The sequence below is a fragment of the Perca flavescens genome, chromosome 14 (genome assembly GCF_004354835.1).
Source record: "Perca flavescens isolate YP-PL-M2 chromosome 14, PFLA_1.0, whole genome shotgun sequence".
Classification (NCBI taxonomy): Eukaryota; Metazoa; Chordata; class Actinopteri; order Perciformes; family Percidae; genus Perca; species Perca flavescens.
This window is the reverse complement of record NC_041344.1, coordinates 7794277-7815126: the sequence shown is the minus strand read 5'-3', so window position 1 is coordinate 7815126 and position 20850 is coordinate 7794277. Positions and strand designations below refer to the sequence as shown.

The 20850-nt window shown below is 39.1% G+C and overlaps 1 protein-coding gene across 2 annotated transcripts in view; it reads right to left on the bottom strand.

The window, feature by feature from the left end:
- Nucleotides 1–20850, bottom strand: part of col11a2 (collagen, type XI, alpha 2) — a 51956-nt gene that overhangs the window by 18007 nt on the left and 13099 nt on the right. Inside the window, exons 3-20 of one of the 2 annotated variants that reach the window (XM_028597362.1) lie at nt 19056–19266; nt 18666–18828; nt 17856–17978; nt 11012–11125; nt 8676–8885; nt 7541–7594; nt 6807–6848; nt 6596–6658; nt 6343–6417; nt 5856–5942; nt 5333–5389; nt 4582–4635; nt 4342–4395; nt 3958–4011; nt 3426–3479; nt 2791–2844; nt 2640–2684; nt 896–949 (exon numbers count right to left, since the gene is read on the bottom strand). In XM_028597362.1, the coding sequence (XP_028453163.1) occupies nt 896–949; nt 2640–2684; nt 2791–2844; nt 3426–3479; nt 3958–4011; nt 4342–4395; nt 4582–4635; nt 5333–5389; nt 5856–5942; nt 6343–6417; nt 6596–6658; nt 6807–6848; nt 7541–7594; nt 8676–8885; nt 11012–11125; nt 17856–17978; nt 18666–18828; nt 19056–19240 (1542 nt within the window). In that variant the 5' untranslated portion in view covers nt 19241–19266. Of the gene's footprint in view, nt 1–895; nt 950–2639; nt 2685–2790; nt 2845–3425; nt 3480–3957; nt 4012–4341; nt 4396–4581; nt 4636–5332; nt 5390–5855; nt 5943–6342; nt 6418–6595; nt 6659–6806; nt 6849–7540; nt 7595–8675; nt 8886–11011; nt 11126–12446; nt 12502–17855; nt 17979–18665; nt 18829–19055; nt 19267–20850 lie in introns of those variants that run through there. The other variant, XM_028597363.1, reaches the window with a different exon arrangement.

Below are 20850 nucleotides of genomic sequence, written 5' to 3'. Positions count from 1 at the left end.
GTTTTAATGAAGAAGAATATAAAAAAAAAACTACTATGTCTCTGGTTCTGCTGCATTAATTTTAATTTTGATCCTGTCTGTGTCTGTGATTCAGACAATGTTAAAGGAGTGCCTGGCTAAATCTTTGGAGTACTCTTTTAAGTACTGGTTGAAGAAGTACTCTGATGTTTTACTTAAAGTGCTCATATTATGCTCATTCTCAGGTTCATAATTGTATTTAGAGGTTATATTAGAATAGGTTTACATGGTTTAATTTAAACCATATATTTGTTGTACTGCACATTGCTGCAGCTCTTCTTTTCACCCTGTGTGTTGAGCTCTCTGTTTTAGCTACAGAGTGAGACATCTCACTTCTGTACCATCTTTGTTGGGAGTCGCACATGTGCAGTAGCTAGGTAAGGACTACTAGCCAGTCAGAAGCAGAGTATGAGGGCGTGCCATGCTAGCAGCTAGGCGAGCATTATAACGTGTGTTACAAAGTGACACACGGTCGTCACGGAAGTAAATGCTGGACTACAATAGAGCTGTTTGGAGCAGTTTGTGAATATAATATGAGCACTTTAAGTAGAAATAGCAACACCACTAGAAATACTCTGTTACAAGTAAAAGTCCTACATACATTGTTTTTGCTTAAGTAAAAGAACAAAAGTATTAGCATTATTTACCAAAAGTAAAAGTACTTACTATACAAAATGGCCCATTTTAGAATCATATATGAATGAATATTACTGGATTGTTCATCACTTTAATGTTTGGACTGGTATAAGTGGGTTCGACTCTGACCTGCGGCCCTTTGCTGCATGTCATTCCCCCCTCTCTCTCCCCTTTCATTTCTTCAGCTGTCCTGTCAATAAAGGCCTAAAAATGCCCGAAAAATTAAATTGTTTTTACTCACAGGAGGTCCAGAGATTCCAGGAGGACCTTTGGGCCCGAGCAAACCACGAGGTCCCTAGACAGACACACACACACACACACACACACACACACACACACACACACACACACACACACACACACAGTCAGTCAGTCAGTAATCCAAGTCATATTCTAACAGCCTCACAATTTTGATTATTGAAAAAAAATCACAATATAGATGAATATAAATGGGAGGTCAAAGTTCAACAACAGCTACAGCTGCAACATTAGCATTGCCACAAACTAATGATTATATTGTAATGATTGTTACTGTTTGTTGATTTAAAAAAAAAGTATTTGTAACAAACTAAATGGACAGATTACAATAATTTGGTAGATGGTGTACCTTTTTAAAAATATTTTTTGTTTAAGGGAATTATTTTTTATGTGTGTGATTGATATAAATAGAAATGTATATTCTTATTATTGTAAAAGTCTATTATTTAATTGTAATTCTCTTTAAATGCCATCTCTACTGGGGAGAAATGTTTGATATACTATTTTCTTGGAGGCAGGTGTGTAGCTGGATTTTAAATTTGTCTCTTTGACCACCACTCATTTTAAATTAAAATGTTTCATTAACATTCTTCCCACAAGACAAATGCTTTTCAGATGGGGTTTAAGAAAATGAGCAGAAATGTTGTTTTTGTAATGGTTATATTGAGAATATGATACGTTTATTTTGGTTTTGTCCTCATGTTGAGGCATTGTGCGTGATTATAAAGAGACAGCGCTTAGTATTCTATTTCTACTAAGTAAGTAAGAAAGTCTTAACTTATGTGGCTTTTCATTTGTTTGTCAGACATAATTTTATTCTCGAGTGCATCAATGTCAGGTCTAGGTCTAGATGATTTTTTAAATGGTTTGATTTATTTGAATGTACGGCATACGTCACCTATAAATAGCCCCAGTGTTCACTTTATAAGGTATGACAATCCAACTGTTTTGCCATGAAGTCTACTTTTATGATGACTATAATGTTCAGGGTCTTTTTTGACACTGTCATAGAGGTGTTAATGTAGTTATATGTTTCAGCATTGAGGTCATATAGTTAGTGGTGTTGTTGTTGCTGCAATATATTGAGAGGTCCTTCCCCCCCCCCCCATATGTGTAAATAGGGACAAAACTATTTAGAACCATCTCTCATTATAATGTAGTCCAGTACAACACCATGTTTAACTATGACCTCTGTAATAAATATATTAAATTTACACATTTCAGACAGTGACTTTTCAAAGGTAGAATTTATGGCCGCGCTGTTCTACCGGATTGCACAAGTGCACCTAATAAAGTGGCTTATTTTATGAAAAAAAACTATCTAGTCTACATTTATCTATATTTATTATTTATATCTACATTTTGAACGTTTATTTATTCTGGCTTACTCATAGGGTTGATGTTATTAATGAAGCTGACAGGAGTTTAAATCCATTTCTTGCAAACTATTACATTTCGGTCTGCACGTTTCTTGTAGAAATCATTGCACTATAAACTGTGAGTGATCCTGGCAGCTCTTCTACCTCTCCATCACTACCTGACACATAATTATAGTGAAGAACTCCAACTATTTAAGGAATTATTGCTATGCTGAGAAATAACAGGTGGGAATGTAGAAAGATGGATGCACAGGTATGTACAGTATTTTGGGATGCTGTTTATAACTGAGACGTATAGACAAGAGGTAAAGATTTAAAATTGGACTGTGTTGTCATTGAAACACTCACTGGTTCACCTGGGAGACCCCTGGGTCCAATGTCTCCGTCGTCTCCCTGGAAACACACACAGAAACATCATGTCAAGGATGCAAAGATGCTGATTATCATCAGTTATGGAGTGACAAAATGACAGATGTTTTCTTTTCTCATATATTCGTACCCTCTCTCCGTCCTCTCCTTGAGAACCTGGGGGTCCCATTGCTCCTGAGTCACCCTGGGGAGATGAAAGAATGGCGGAGTGAGGAATCCGAACATGATTTAGCTCTGCTTACAAACAGATACCCAAGTATTAAGGTTCTTATACATATTAAACACTTGTGTATATCTAGGTAATGTCTTGTTATAAATGGCTGTATTGTTATTGTATGTTTTCGATGTTGTGTAAAAAATGTAGGAAATCCTAATAAACAACAACAAAGAACACACAACATCTTCTTTCTACTACCACTATTACTACTACTAATGCCGTGGTTGTCTTGGTATGCCAGTTCACTCTTACTTATTTAGTAATTAGCTCAGTACAGTGAAGACACCGGAGATTGCTGAAGTTCCATCTCTAGTGAGTTTACACTTATCTGGTTTCTGATTCTATTGATTACAGGACAGTCTTTACAAGACTAAGGGACAGCAAACACAAAACCTGCTGTAGTTAAATCATTATTTTATCATTTAAACATATCAAAGCCTTAAAAATTCCTAAAATTCTGTAAATCAAAAGAGCAGATTCAGAAATCTTTTAAATAATGTTTAATTAATTATATTTATTTACAAATAATGTATTTTTTTTCAACTTACCCTGTGTCCTTTGTCACCGGGCAAACCAGGAAGGCCATCAAAACCACGGTCACCCTGAGAGAGGCAAACAGACATGTAAGGTATTACTAATGTATTGTAGTAAATATAGAAATATATAACAATTGGAGACGATGCATTAACACTGAGTTTAAACTTTTGATATGTACATAGCTGTGGACACCAGAGAAAGCGTGAGATGCTCAGTAGGACTTTATTGTCGAAGCAAGACTGGCTTAATCATATTCCTGCGTAGCCTACCAGGTTGTACATTTATCATTTCACAAATTCACAAGGAAAAAAACTACAAGCATTAAAAGACTCGAGAGGTTTAATTTTTAAGACAACATCACAGTTACTGTCAGTATGAATGTGACCTCAAATGACACCACCATTTCATTTTTCATGTAGGGGGATCTTTTGCAGGACTTTTAAATAAAATGCCAGGTCAGCTACGAAGAAAGAGCGGAAATCTCAAGCCAATAGAGTTCATTTTGACAATGTCCATAAATAATTGACACCAAAGAAAGGTTACCTTAGATCCAGACTCTCCTGGCATTCCCCTGGCGCCATCAGCTCCGGCACGGCCCTGTTAGGAGACAAGCAAAGGAAGAACATGTTTTAAAAGTGATTTGTATATCAGACACAGTTGTACCACTTGCCAAACACCCATGTTTGTTTTTTTACAGGGCATGCTTGGCAAAGATAGAGATAATTTTAACAGGGCTATAGGAGAGATCCACGTATGAAAATAGATGATTCCTTGTCTAAAAGACATCTGGAGGTATTGGTCAAAACATCTGCACCATTCACTAGAATTTACTCCCGAGTCTCTTTGAGAAACAGCAGTTATGTCCTGTGTAATTTGAGTCAAACAAACAATAAACTCAAAGACAAACAAGCCATTTTTCATACTCACTCTTCGTCCTGCTTTGCCTGGAGGTCCCATTATACCCTGGGATCCCCTGGGGCCCTGAGAAATGAATTACATGTCTGTGATACATTTTTGTCATAGATCTGACCTGAGTACACTATAAGTTCAATAATAACAAACACAATACTGTACTGTAAAAGTAAGGGTTATTTGTTTTGTGGTTTGACACACACATTATTTTAATTATTGGATTTTGAAGTCAGAGTTCAGGTTCAGTGTTTTTACCTGAGGGCCAGGGTCTCCACTCTCTCCCTTCAGACCATTACTTCCTGGATTTCCCTGAAACAGTGACAACAATCATCATCATCATCATCATCATCAGCAAAACTATTTATTGTTGCAAGCCCCTTAAAGTACTCATATTATGCTTTTTGGCTTTTTCCCTTATCTTTATTGTGTTATATATCGTTTTGTGCACATTATAGGTTTACTAAGTGAAAAAGCCCAAAGTCCACCCCAAAGGGACTTACCATCTCCAACAGAAACACACAAACTGCTCCAAACAGCTCTATTGTAGTCCAGCTTTTACTTCAGAGACGAACGTGTCACTTTGTAACACACGTTATAATGCTCGCCTAGCTGCTAGTGTGGCAAGCCCTCATACTCTGCTTCTGACTGGCTAGTAGTGCTGACCTAGGTACTGCGCATGCGTGATGCCTCACTCGGTAGCTAAAACGGAGAGCTCAACACACGGTGAAAAGAGGAGCTGCAGCAAAAATAAGGTGTTTTTTAGAAAATTAAAAGTAAACCTATTCTGATATAACCTCTAAATACAATTATGAACCTGATAATGAGCATAATATGAGCACTTTAATGATTAGAGAAAATAATTTAATTAAAGGGACATATCAACAGATAATAAGATCTGAATCCTTGTTTAGGTCCATGTTTTTGTATTGTGTAGTGCATTGTGACATTTCTTAGCAATGACAACAGCAGACTGAACAGCTAAGGGTCAGAATGACAAATAACATACCAGTGGTCCAGGGCGTCCAGTGAATCCCATTGGTCCAGGAGGTCCTTTCAGGGCCATCTAGAGACAACATCTCAAAATCAATGATGATGAAGGTACATGGCTTCTTGTAATGTTGATGATGAAGAAAAGAAAAGTCTCATTTTACACTCATTATAAACCTCCCTGGATGAGAACATAAGCTATATGTTTAAAATCAAAATGTAAAAAGTAAGATGTTATGAAGGTTTTCTCTGCTCCGTTTGGGTTATGTGCACTCTTTTTTTTTTCTTGTGTATTACATGTTTTTTCTTGTGTATTACATGTATTCACTTCGGTAAGGGAAGTGCCTTTTTTAATATCAATAGCAAAGTAAGGCTAATGTCTATCGAATCATATGTGCATACACGTTATTATCCATCTACAGACACGTTTTTCAAAGATGGCAACACTCTGGGGCAATGGGCGAAGCATCAAGACTCCACTGATGGATCCTTGAGGACAACTAACCGTACACTGGAAATGGGAAGTAAAAGTGATGACTGACCCTGGCCTGAGACAAGATGGCTGCGGCCTGGGCTTCCTGTGCAGAAACGACAGGACCCTTATCTCCTCCACTCTGACCAAAACGGAACTGCAAAAAAGAAAAGCAAAAAGCATTTGGACATCTGAGTGGACGCTGTGTCTAATCAATAGTAGAGGATAACTGTTGGAGAAATTGATTATAATTTATTAACAAAACATTCGGTTGAATAATTACATTAACTAATAAAGAGGATAAACTAATTAAAAATGATTAGATCAGTGAGGAACCTCCAACTTATTGGTCTTTGAATGGGCAGTCTCCAAATATTTAAAGAAAATACAGCTTCAAGGCATTATAACAGGTATTTGTATTGAACATACAGTCTTATACAGAATACTGAACCAGAGCCAATGTTAAAAATGCCCATGTTGGAGCAAAAATCACATCACAATCACATTTTTGGACAGTATCCCTTTCTAATTATGATCAAAAGTTAAGGGGGACTCACAGGCAGCATGACTGAGGTTCCAGGAGGTCCAGGGACTCCGTCAGCTCCAGGCAGACCAGCCTTACCAGGAAGACCCTGCAGGATGGATAGAGGAAAGGGTGAGCTGGCGGGTTGAAGGAAAGAGTGGAAGTAAAATATGCTTCTTTCGCATTGCGCATCTGCAATGACCAATAATGTTTAAGAATGGTCTGTGCGCAGATTCAGCACTAATCTCTACAAACCTGAACTTCTTCAGATAAAATGAAACACTCACCCTCTCGCCAGGATCACCAACAGAGCCAGGAGGTCCAGAGGAGCCAGAGGGGCCTGTAGGACCCTGGAAGAGGTAGGGGGAAGAGGATATAAGTGTTCTGATTACAGAGTGGTAATCTAGAAGAGCAAACTACAGGAGTATAAATGTAATGTTAAGAGGTCAGTTAAATATCTTATGGACATAAACACAGGAATAATTATAATTTACTTACAGCAGGTCCCTCAGGTCCTGGAGGTCCTTCAATCAGCATACCCTGCAAAAATCAAAATAAAGTCAGAAAATGTTACACAGGAAATAATCTCACAAAAAGAACATATAAGTGTGTACATTGTAGAAAGTATTTTGTTTGTTTTTATGAAAAACACATTTGGCTCCTACTGGAGAGATCTGTCCTGGCTGCATTTCAGGTTAAATAACTTATCTTAGCATTTTAAGACTGAAATATGCACTAAAAAAATCAAATCCGCGTGGATGACAAATTGAAACATGTTTAGCCTTTACCACAAGGACAAGAAGCTTAGGTTGGTTTGTTATTCAGTCTCTGGATGGGCATGGCAGCCATTTAAACTACCAGCTGTCTAATCTATAGGATGTTTGTCAAGCTCCTCATTGGAAATTGACAGCTGGTCAACAGTATAATGACTCATTGGCACCAATGGAAACAACTATGGGACAGTGTAGGTAACCAGCTGTAGGTATGTCCTGTGATTTTATAACAGAATAGGTATTGTTCTTCAGCCAAAATGGTATTCTAAAAGGTGAATATGTGTTGAATCACACCCTCAACTTGACGTGGCAAATCTATCTTGAATTGCAGTTAGAAAAGCAAGATGTTGACTGGAGGGTTACTGGTGTAAACCCATGGAGCTTCTGGGAAAAGTGGCTGGGAACAAGCTAGTTTAAATACACCTGCTGAGGTAAAGCTTCTTAAAGATAGTGACTCACAGGCTCCAAGACAGCTGGTTCTCCTTTGTCTCCTTTCTGGCCTCTGACGGCAGCCTGAGGAAAACACACATGTAGCCAACAACACAGAATAGTCAGTATAAAGGTACTAACACACATACATCAAAAAACACACTCAGAGAATGCAGATTTGGCTGCATGCATTTGGACAGCAGGTGCACACTTACACAAGACACCCACATTAGTTTGCAACATTATTATGCCAGTGTTCTCCAAACTGTTGGTCCATTACTTATTTGTTTTTGCATAGATACAGAGAATGATGTTAGCTTAGCAGCTCTAAATGAAGCCATACACTGAGATAAACGGCATTCAAGACAAAAGATGCAGCAATTGGTTACTGCTGCACTTCCAAATGCCACTTTATGCAGTGTATGTAACATTTCAAGTTATAATTTATGTTTTTAGGATCCCCAATAGCTTCTACTACCAATAGCTATTCATCCAAGGGTCCTGAGTTGCTCACTATACACCGTATAGAATAAAACCAATTTCAACCAATGATATGGGGACTACGTCTTGGTCCTAAAGTATTTGAAATGCATTCAAATACAGGTTTCTCTTTGATTGATTGAGCTTGCCTGGCATACAGTTGAATCCATGAATATTATATGATATATTGGCCATTTTAAATTTACAAACACTTTTGGTTGGGAGACTAAAACAGGTGTTAAAAATCAATACATCAAATGAATACAAGGGTAGACTGAAGGTATATTTTCAGAGCCAAAATAGCTTGCATTAGTCAAAGTTGTAGCTGGTCCTCCTGAGGTTTCTAAACAGATTTTATAACGTTTAGGTCTGTCTAAAATCCAAAGTTATGTGTTAAAGTGAAGGTAATTATGGCTACATTCCCTATCCCAGTCTTTTAGGTAAAGATGTATATAGTACCAGGTGTGTTCAAATTAGCCACCCAGGTTAAGAAGGTCCCAGAGTGGTAAAAAAAACTAAACACACAGAAATAAATGAGGTGTTTCCAAAATGGCCTTTGTGAGACGGCAAACTCAAACAAGTCATCGGAGAGGACATTGAATACAATTTGACAAAAACTAGGATTCAGATTTGGTTGAAACTGATTTTGTGTTGTTTTTTTTGCCTCTGAAGCAAAACGACTTACGCCTCCCTCGTCTGTCACAGCGGACAGGGCGGGGCCCATGTTGGCTTCGACCTCTCCAGTCTCCAGCATTGGCTCATTGTAGTCCTTGTAGGAATAGTCGTATTCCTTAAGGCCCACGTCCACATACTCCTCAGTAAAGGCCTCCTCGCCCCCACCGCCTGCCTTGGTGGCATCTACCTCCTCTCCCACCAACGTTGTCTCCACCTGGGGCTGGGTTGGGTTTATCAGAGCCGCAACGGGGTGGATAGAGGGACCCGGGAGGATGTATCAAGCAAAGGGAAATAAAGATGCAAGAGGAAGAAGGAAGGAAGGAAGAGGGAGATGTATGAATGATGGGGAAACGTTAGTAAAGGAAAGAGAAATATAGAATGAATCACCAGGGGGAGTAGAAGAAGGGGGCATATATAGAAAGAAGTGAGTCTTACCTTTTGCAAATAAACAGTGACATAGGGACAGAAAACAAAAAGACATCTGGCAGACTGTGGTATCAGTCATTCATGCTTAACTTCAGTCAGATTTTTTCAGGTGAATTACGGATTGGCAGGATAATCCTGCGACTTTAGATCTCCTGTTAATCATTTATTGTTAAATTTATAATAGTATGTTTCCACTAAAGCATATCCTCTGAAGCTTGTGTGTGATGACACAACACATCAGCTTGTGTGTGATGACCTGTCCAATTTTGCTCAAATATATTATCTGACATTGTAAGCGTTTGGTTTAATGTCATGGTTTTGCTTGTCTAGTCCCTAAACACACAGAACTGATATGAAGCACTTTGTGAAAACAAGCTGCTGCTATGTGCTATGCTATGCAAAGCAAAAACTATGTTATTTTCTATTTTACTTACCATGGGTGTTTTAACAAATATGAATCCAGTGGAATTATGCTGTACCGTTATCTCACATAGAAATGCAGTAAATACAACTGAAGCCCTTTTACAACAAATTGTGAATAATGTGTATATTTGTTACAAAAATATATACCATATAGAACTGACACAATTCTCACCAAAACATTAGCAAAAACATCAGAATTGGAAAACAGAACAAAGTCATCAAATTCAGCTAATATAGATGATAAAATGGTAATGATGACAATATGGATTATTGCCAAAATAAGTGAACTGCGAGAAACAGATCAGAACTGTGAGACACTCAGTCTCAAATTCTGATAGTTTAGGGCTGTAAAAGTAAGCCACAGCAATGACTGTATTCTTTAGTTCAGTTAGATTTTTCTCTCAAACCAGAATGCATTATATTCATCTCCCTTTGTTGCTGTGGTTAAAACTGCATATCAAATATTTGTACGCGTATCCCTTTTTCACAAGATCTTTGTTCTTATGTCAAGATCACAACCTGATCAACCAAGGGTCTTGAGATGAGAACAGGAATCTTGTTGTTAGGGGGAAAAGGGATCCACATAAAAATGTTTGATGATACAAGCAGATGAATGTGGTGCATTCTCTTTGAAAAAGTGTGTCTTGTCACGTGGCATCGGTGCCAACAAAACATTGTTGTGTGGTTAGAAAAGTATAAAGACAGACACAGAGCTATAACTACTACTAAAACTACAAAGACTGGGCTCACCACCACACAGGTATTACACTGTCTTCTTCCTTTGTTGATGGATGTTTCTTGTTTTGAGGAGAGTTATTCTTGTTTTTGTCACTTAGTGCTAATAGGTAACTTCTGTTATTTTTGTATTTTCCTGTGTAAATGAAAGGTCCCATATTACGCAAATGTTTTGGTGCATACTTGTATTTTTGGTTTCTACTAGAACATGTTTACATGCTTTAATGTCCCAATACAAATTATTTTGCACATTCCGTTGGTCTGAATAAACCTGTATTCATGCTTTCTAAAATGCTTTGTTTTAGCGCCTGTCTCTTTAAGCCCCCCTACAGAAAAAATCCCAGTCTTCTCCGATTGGTCAGCGTTTCCGGGTCTTCTGAATCTGCGCTCTCTGCGTCGCTGCACTGTCATTGCAGCCGGGTAATAACTGTAACGGCACTGTAGTATGACTTTCTACCTACAGTATATATAGTATATTTGTGACATCAGAACTGTACGGAAGTCCTGAAGGCTTGATAAAAGGCATTGTTTCTAAATACGGGCTGTGTGCATTTCTCTGTGAATAGAGCGTTTTGATACTTTCACAGTATTATAGCACCTCGACCGGCTTTATACAATATGGGACCTATAAGCAAATATATCTGGAGACTTACATTTATGTTCTTTTTTTATTTAGGTTTATTTATTCTATCTATTCTGTCTTCTTTGAATATTTCATCTTCTTGATCTGTGTCACAATCCAGTGTGTAATTTTCTTATTACCTGTACAGGGACCTCTTCTTGTCCAATCACCTCACCCTCTGGCACCGTCTCCTCATAGTAATAATCAGTCTCTGTAGCGGTGTGGCCAGCCTCGGAATATTCAGTATCTACATCCTGATTGGTCAAGTTGACAGGAATTGGGGAGCAGGGAGGAAGTAAGCAGATTTTAATGGGAAAGCGTGGTTAGTTCAAAGTCTGCTCGTAAGTGATGATGAGTTAAAAGTGGAAAAAAATGGAACACATCCTAAAATTGTGGTTGCCAAAGAATATCTTTACTGGCAACTCACATTTTTAAAGTTGTGAAGATCCATTTTATAAAAGAAATTTCAGGTAGAATCTCAATGACTATACATCATAGCCATATGCAAGATTTAGGGAGTCATTGAGACTACTTTGCTGAGATTTCTTTTTATTGTATTGTTGAACATTTTTAGCTTTTTAAAGCTCACAAAGCCAATATTCATGAAAGGGTGAAGTCTGCTCTTATTGGAAGTAAGTAGGACTGAGAGCCTCTATCCATCCCTAAAGATGACAACATCATTACTTGATGCTTTGGGATGTCTAGTGTAACCCAAGACCAGAAAACAGAGAGACAACCCCGATTAACAGCCTCACAGAACATAATTCAGTTAATTCAATGTAACACATTCTAAGAATTTCCCAGAACCCACTAATAACCATGAACCCTTACAATGTCATTCAACCTTGAAGCAGCTTCATAGTAGACTATACATTGAATTCAATTTAACTTGTAATGAAAGCACACTTGCTTTTTAGTTTCTGTGAGGCTGCTTTATTCATATTTGATAAAAAATATGGCCAGATAAAGGGACACGTGTCAGAGAGAAAACACAGGTACTTCAAAAACAAAACAAAGAGAGGCAATGACAGAGTGACAGAGGAGATTTGTTGTGTTGCTTGCAATGTAATGTAATAGTATTTGTGTTTTCTCAGGTTTAGTTTTTGTGCCACAGAAATCCATGCTCATTCATTTGACTGGTTCGTTAATGGTTTCCCCTGAAAAGAAAGAGACGGAGTGCTGAAGTGCATTCAGGTTCTGAAATCCAGTTTTAGCTTGAGTAGGAGTATGAAGTAAAGTAAAGAACAATGAAACTGTACAATTAGCCATGCTTCAATGTGCACCGCTTTATGATATCATATGAAGAAGTTGGGATGATCATAAAGATCATATGATATATAAACAGAGGAGAAGGCACTCAGCTTGGTATGAGCCAACTTCCATTCTGAAGACCAGATTGTCCACCATCGAGGATATACCTCAAAATTTGCACTGCAAGCCATCTATTGAAAGATGAAACTATTCATAAAATTGTGTTGCAGACCCTGGATGGTGGACAGAACTGGCAACCAGATGGGGCACATGGATCATACGCCTCTGGACAGTGTGACCCAAACATGGACCCTCTTGTTGTACCTGTTGGTAACCGTTGGTATTTGTCTTCGCTGGGACTGTAGTTCCACTCAGCACAGTCTTGCCAAAGGGTGGGAATGGTTTGTGCTGGGATTTAACATTTTCCACCACCACCTTGGATTTCGAGGGTCTAGGTGGAGTTGGTCGGACAGGGGTAGATGTTGGAGGTTCTTTCTTCGGGGTGGAAACCTTTTCAACCACATTCTTCACGACTTTGCTCACCGTTGGTTTGACCAGAGGGACTTTGGTAACCACAGTTTTAACTTTGGTGACCTCTTTGACTTCTGTCTTTACTTGAGGTTTTGCTGCTGGAGCTTTGGTGGCCACAGCCTTTGCTGCTTTTGTAGGTTCAGGTTTTGATGCTTTTGTGGGTTTAGGTGCCTTTGTAGCTTCTACTTTGGCAGCTGATTTAGCTGCATTGACCACAGTCTTTGCTTTTGTAGTGGTTTCAATTTTTGCCTGATTTGTAGCACCATTACTAACGACTTTCTTTTCTACCACAGTAATAATTTTGCCATTGCCGTTAGCCTTAGCCTCACCATTGACTTTATTCTCAGCTTTGCCATTCATTTTGACTTTAACCTCTTTAACCTCGGTGGTAGTTTTGCCATTTCCATTGGCTTTCTTCTCTGCTGTAGCTTTGCCATTGCTGTTTCCATTAGTCTTAGACACAACAGTCAATTTTCCATTTCCATTGGCTTTCTTTTCTGCTGAGGATTTTCCATTTCCATTGACTTTCTTCTCAGCTACAACCTTGCCATTGCCATTTCCATTAACCTTGGCCTGAGCTGTAGGCTTGGCATCAGCTGTAGCTTTGCCATTGCCGTTTGTTTTTGTTACAACGGGCTTTCCATTGCCATTGCTGTTGGCTTTAGCTGCACCATTTACTTTCTTCTCAGCAGCTGGTTTACCATTGCCGTTCTTAGCTGGGGCAGCCGTAGGCTTAGATTTAGCTGCTGCTGTTGGTTTGATCTTAGACAAAAGGATCTCTACTGCAGTGGGCTTAGCTTTGGATGGCTTGGCTGTGGCAGACTTGGGAGCTTTGGTGGGCATAGGCGCCTTGACTACAAGTTTGGACAGTCCGGTCTTGGCCGGCTTAGCTGGAGTGGGTTTCGGTTTGACAACGGTGGATTTAGTGGGGGCTGCTTTTCCATTGAGCGCCTTCTTCTAATATCCGTGATTATTGTTTGGTTGAGATGTTGTTTAGTATGTAAAAGTGCATATTGACAAAAAGAGAGTGGACGAAAACAAAGATACATGGAAGGGTTGGGAGGGGGATGAAAAGCACAAACAAGGGATGGACAGAAGGAGAGAGAAAGACAAGAGTGGATGTTTTGAGAAACAATGACATAAAGATGGCCAAGGCTTGGATGATTTACTGAGACTGTACAGGCATTACTGGATACAGCAGATGGTTAATACAAGTTTTAAAACAGTAAGGAAAAATACAACTGAAAAAACTACCAGTATTCAAACAAATTGAAAATCAACATTTTGAGAAATTTCACATCTTTGACCCAAGTTATTTAGAGGAGTTTTTGCTGGTCTCTCCAGTAATGCCATTCCCAATATTAAATGACAAAGCAGCATCTTTGCGCTAATATGAACTGGAGCCTGTGGTTTGGCAGAGGCACTGAGTGTGTGACTGGTCAGGTGAAGCTGGTGCTAAACATACACACACACACACACACACACACACACACACACACACACACTGTACAAACACACATACACAAAACATACACATCACTAAGGCACTGACCTGCTGCGCTCTCTCTCTCTCTCTCTAAAACACACACACACACACACACACACACACACACACACACACACACACACACACACACACACACGTTATAATGCACTGCAAGACAGGGAAGGTTACTGCTGTTTAGCCATGCAAAAGAAAGAGCGTGGATGCCAGGCAAGCATGTAAATGCATGTTAGTCGCATAAAACCACAAAATGAAAACAATAGTTCACAGTTAATTCTTACTCTTCATGCCACTATTAAGAAATTACATGCAAATTAACATTGTCAACAAACACAAATATCACCTGAGTAAAACAGGCCATCGTCATGAATATAAACTCCTCAAATATGCAATACAGAACACAAACCGAGTTAAAGGAGACATACTGTGGCATACATGCATGCCATATAAAGGTCAGATTTACAACCAAGATGAAAATATGTGCACTGATATTCCCATGTTGACTGGAAAATTGGTATGGAAACTGATAACCCGGAAGTACAGTAGGTGCATGCGGTAATCCTCCAAGACAATTAAAAAATCATGCAAGTATCAAGACACCACAGACACATGCCCTGGTCAAATAGCATTGCAAATCTAGCTGTGTTTGTTGTGATCAGCTGAGTGGAGTTCATCATAAAAAAATTAGGTGCAATCACAGAAAAGCATTTGAAAATCAATTCATTATGCACTTCTGTGATCAGCCACTTCGTGTTACAAACTCCATCTATCTTGTACACAACGAAAATAAAAACAAAACATATTTACAAAGACAATTTGACCAAGATCAGGTAAAGAAAAGGCTACTCTGGCACGTTCTTACGTGTGTTTCCTATGCTAACTTGTATTTGGCATCAAAGACAAATTACCCAATCATCAATGTATAATCCATTGGTTTGATATGGAAATGTCAGCAGATCCACAAATTAAAATCAGAGATGTTATCAAGTAACCTTTCTTAACAGTCTCAAAAATTCTTGTAGAGTCCATTATGTGATAGAAAACCTTTGTGACATCCCTTCTTAAACATGAACGTGCTCTCCTTAAACAGGATATATGGAGGAGTGAAGTATAGAGAACTGAGTGGAAATTAATGTGTGGAAAATGTGTGCATGTGTGTATAACAACACAGCTGCACCTACACCACCCCAGTGCCCCCACTTGGCCACATCTGAACACACACACAAACACACACATATATGACAACATGTAAATGACACGAGGACAAAAAATCATAAGAAAGAAAGGTACTCCTGTGTGACAAAGTCAGTGGAAACGAGTTGGACGAGTGAGAGGTCAACGTGGATTACAGAAAAGGTGAAATGTGAATAAAACAAAGGGGGTATGGAATGATGAGGGATGAGAGAGGCTTATGGAATGCTAAAAGTGAAAATGCTTCAATGTTTTTCTTCAAACAAACATTTTAGGGAATATGGAATGTAAATCTTGTTCACACAAATATTTAGCAAGCTAAACCTATATTATGAATTATGCCTCCGTTATTCCTTTAATACCTCTCTCTCTCATTCTCCTTCCCTTCCACAAACCCCGCTCCTGTTTTCCCTCTCTCATGCTCCCTCTTTACCTGTTGACTGGGGGCCCCAGTTTGAGGAGAGGGGGACGCAGAGGAGGAGGGAATGCCTGTTGTTTCCTCATAATAATAGGGGTATTCATGGTCATCCTGCTCCTCATCAAAGTACTGAGAGAGATGGGAAGGATTGAAAGATGGGAAAGATGGACGAAGGGATGGGTTGGCAGATGGGACATGAAAGCAAGAGGAATGAAAGGAGAGGAATGCATGAAAAGGGGGGAAAGTGGATTTCCAAATGGGAGGTGAACAGAGATTGTAGAGGGCAAAGAGGGAAAAATATAGAAGAGAAGGGGTGAATGTGGGTGACAGACAGCGAGAGACAGCAAAGGAGATAATAAAATGCTTAGCTTTTATTTTTCCATTCATCAGAGGAGTCTGTGCTGCTGTTTAAAAAGTGTTGATATTAGAAATGCCCATACACAACCTTGATGAATGAGAAAACAAACAAAAAAAATAGAGCAACGGGTAAAAGGCAATGAATAAAACCACACTGATTTATATTCATTCAGAAAGCAGTCATTTCAACAGCGTCAACATGACAGGGTTTGGGACACAAAGTGTTGGAGCTCTGTACAGTGACTGATACACATATTGTATTGACTGATCCAGCATGCAGGCTTATAAAACAAAGATCATGTACTTTGGATGGATGAATGCGGATGAAAATCACCTGCTACTTTAGCTGTGTGACGCAGCTGGTGTCAGGGAACTGTCAGCTCCCAAATATCAGCATGTTTTTGAGAGAAAAAAGGGAGGGAGAGCTTGCAAAGCTTATAATGTACATTATGTGCACAACCAGTCTCAGTAAGCAAAGAGGCTCCACCTTAAGCCATCTTCATGTCAAATGTTTATATGTCTCTATTTAAGCAGAAAACCAATCAGAATTTAACTTCATTTGCATGTTTTATGTACTGAATAAGTTCTCTTTCTTTCAATCCATGGGAAGAAAATTGGGGAAAGACACGTTGGCTTGTATCATCCTCTTTCCCCTACCTTTCTGTGTTCCATTGCAGAAAAAATGTAATCAACTGCTGAAATAATTCAAGTTTCTCGAACGCAAAGTGTATTTTATGATGGAAATGTGCCCATTTTTAGAGTTATAGTTGTGGAAAGGTATGATATGATAATGTCTCTGCTTTTCTTTATTTACCTCAGGGACACACAGACCGAGGAGGAAAGTGGATGGATACAAACTGTTGACAGGGATGCGTGAGGAAGACAGAAAGGGAGAGCAGCACTTTGATGACATTATCAGATGACCCAAACTGAGCCTGAGGACTTTTTGTTCATTTTCAGAGGAATGGTGCATTTATGTGGCCTTTGTTTTTACAAACTATCATGTAGTGTAGCTTTCTTTTACTGACTAAATGTATTTAGTCTTCTGAAAGAGAAGATACAACTTTATTTATCCTAAGGGAAATTGCAGTATGTTGATGTATCAGCGATTAAATGAGTTGATTTCATAACCCCTTGTGAGAGGAAAGCACACTAGGAGGAGCTTGAAGCAAACTCCGGACAGCAGGAATTTCAATGACCTTTTTCCTGAATTGTCTTAACTGACCCAGAAGTATCTAATAAGTGACAGCCATGATAAAAAGGCGGGATAAACTCTTTCAATTTTATGTATGTAAGGTGCTTAACTCCACTTCCAAACTCCTTTATTGTGGGATACACAAGACCATCATTTAGAAAAATGCCAAAGAAAAGGAAAACAAAGTCCACAGATTCTGTTTGGGCCATCGGAGCTACGGATGAGCCTACAATTTTATGAATGAGTTGTGTTAGCATAGTGATGTCAGTCTGAGGTTATCCGCTCTGTAATAGATGCTACTCAGTCGTCTAGTGAGTGCTATGGGATTTGTGTGAACAACTGAGACGTCATCCAACAGTAACCTTCATAAGAGGTGAAAGAGTGTGAGGGAAATACAAAGGCTACTGGAGTTATTGTAGCCTGCAGGAAGGTTTTCAGGTTCATTGTTTGATAAAAGTTACATACTGTATGTGCGGAGGACCCAATTCTGATTTCATACGTCTGTGGATGAACATGTGTTGTGGTGATGTTACTCACGTATGTGTTGGGGTCCTGAGCCTGGGTCTTGGGCAGTGGGGAGTCACAGTCAGGGCTGTAGTGTTCACAGAAGTCATAGGCAGCCTGGGGGTTGGAGGCAATCAGCAGTTGCTGGATGTCTCCCTGTTAGAAGATAAAAAACAGATCAACAAAAAGCTGTACAGCTACATCATCTATTACAGAGCTCAATGGCAACTTCTAAAGCAGGGGTCTTCAACGTTTTTTTAAGCCAAAGACCCCTTAACTGAGAGTGGGATGGATCAGGGACCCCCTACTACATACTGTATATTGTATAAAATTAAGTTGCATAATAAACTGGGCCTACAATAATGTGTGGGCGGCCTGAAGCCTTTATACATACCCGTTTTGCAGAGAATACTAAGCTAATAAAACAGCCTTCTAATTGTTGCCATGATTTTATAAATCATGTTTTAATGTTAAACATACATGTGGCGCAATTAATCCTTAATGTACAGTCTCTGTGGATGGATACCTTAGTGACTACCTTACCTATAGGCCAGTAAGCGGTGGGGATTTACATTTGCTAATAATATGCTGGATTCATGTTAAGACTTTAATACTACACTAATTTGGAGGCCCCCCTGCATTGACTCTGAGGACCCCCTAGAGGTCCCAGACCCCCTGTTGAAGATCCCTGTTTATTAAATTCATTAAGTATTGATGTGTTTTTAACTTGAATCAATGCTACCTTTTATGACTAGAACTTGCTACTACGTATTCACAGACATTTAACCAGTTATCAGCCACGCAACCAATAAGCCATTGTTTGTCTCTTAAAAAGACCCTCACCTGGAAAACCTCCTCATCAAGCAGACGGGCTCCGAAGACTGTGATGCCATTGGTGTCGACCTCTGCGTTGTTGCCGCGGGGCAGGGCCCGGGTCATCTTCTTCTTGCAGTCCAGCAGCAGTGTCACATTTTTCTTTGAAACGGAGATAGCGATGCGATGCCACCTAGTGACAAGGAGGAGGAACCGAAGGCGAATAAATGTGTACTGCGACTACAGGCCTGATTAAAAAGGTATCAAACCAACCATCAAATCACATATACACTCCAACGCGCACGCACGCACAAACAAACACACACACACACACACACTATTCCCAACCACTCACACCCACATGACCCCAAACATGTCATCTCAACCAGAGTCACAAACTGGTTGTTGCTGTTTACTGACTTGCCATCAGCCAGATTGACGCCTCTGAACAGTGGGTAGTCCTCAGGGGCTGGCTTGCCGTTCTGGTCCTCATACAGGAAAACAGGTGAGCGTCCCATTTCAATGCCCAGCTGCTGGATGCCCTGCTCGCTGTAGATGGAGAGGAGGAAGGCCTGGAGGCCAGCTTGTGCCTTAACCAGAGCCATGATGGAAAAATTCTCTGGGAATGGACCTATTGATAAGAGAAGGGAGGGATGGGAGGAGAGAGACAATGAAAGACTGAAACGGGTAAGATCATGAAGATGAGTCACTGCTCGACTGGTCTGTGGGTATTTCAGGACAGGAAGAAAATGAGAAGGAGGCAGTAATTCAATTCAATTCAATTCAATTCAATTTTATTTATAGTATCAAATCATAACAAAAGTTATCTCGAGACACTTTACAGATAGTAAAGTAGACAGTAATGGAGTAAAGAGCCTGAGAAAAGCTGTACTGTAAGTTGGCTGATCTGGACCTTGCACCAAAGCATGTATTTATCATGGAAAAGAAGGGAGGCAGGAGGTGAAGGCAAAATGAATAGGTTTTAAAATAGTACAGATGAACAAGTGATGGCTGACAAAGGAAGAAATGGGGATAAGTAGTGCATTATGAGAGATGGAGAAGAAAATGTGAAAATGACTCCAGTAAGGAGCTTAACGTGATTAAAGTAAGAGGATCTGTGCCAGGATCAACTGATTACAGAATACCACAGTTAGTCCCATGTGAAGCTGGCGTAGATGATGATGACACATTATAACAGGTGGGCAGAGCTGGAGGAGGAAGGCTATATGCTATGCCTCAGAAAATGTGTTGAACATCAGCTTTGACTTTTGAGGATTTCTTAACAACCACAAAAGTGCTACTTTCTCCTTTTCACTCCTTTATCCCAGGGTGTCAGACGGTATTCTTAAGTTCATTTGTTATGGCTCTCCCAGTTTAACTCAGCTCGTGCACTGCAACACATAATTATACGTTATATCCATGAGCAATCTATCATGAGGCACCAAAGCCTCGCTAAACTCCAGAGAGCTCAATTTAAAATACCTCCAAACGTAAGTTGCAACCTGTATTTCTAATTATAGGTTTCTGCACTCTGGAATTCATCGTAAATAAGTTAAATATTAAGCCCATCCTAAAGCGTACTAGTGTAAAGTACAACACAGGAACATTAATATGGCTGAAAATACATGCATATTTTTATGATAATACATAACGTTTTGTTGAAATGACCAAGTTATTGAACAAAATACATATAATCAAATTGAGACACTATCAGACCTACTATATTTAATCACAGCCTGTAACAGCCTGAGGGAAAACCAGTTATTGAATTTCAATAGTGTGTTTTTATTTCACTACAGTATACATTGAAGTAACATGCATAGCCTACCATTTGTTTCTCTTTTTTTCTTAAGAAAATACAGGCTCCGACACTGAATACACATAACCCTGTTTTTTACTAGTCTATGAATAACTTAGTTTGTTGTTCTATGTTATGCTTTGGTTGGGGTGTGTGTGTGTGTGTGTGTGTTTGTATGTTATTTTTATTGCACAAAGTTTTTATGTCCCTTTTGTATGAAGCATATTGTGTTACATTGGTTTGTATCATCTATATAGCTATAGAAATAAAGTTTGATTGATTAATTGGTTACGTATTTATACTGTACAACTTGTACTAACTGATGTGGCAATATTGTTCATATTTACAGTCTAACATTAAAGCAAAAAAAATGTATTTGAAGATGAACAAAAGATTTAATTGCAGGCGTTTATAGTA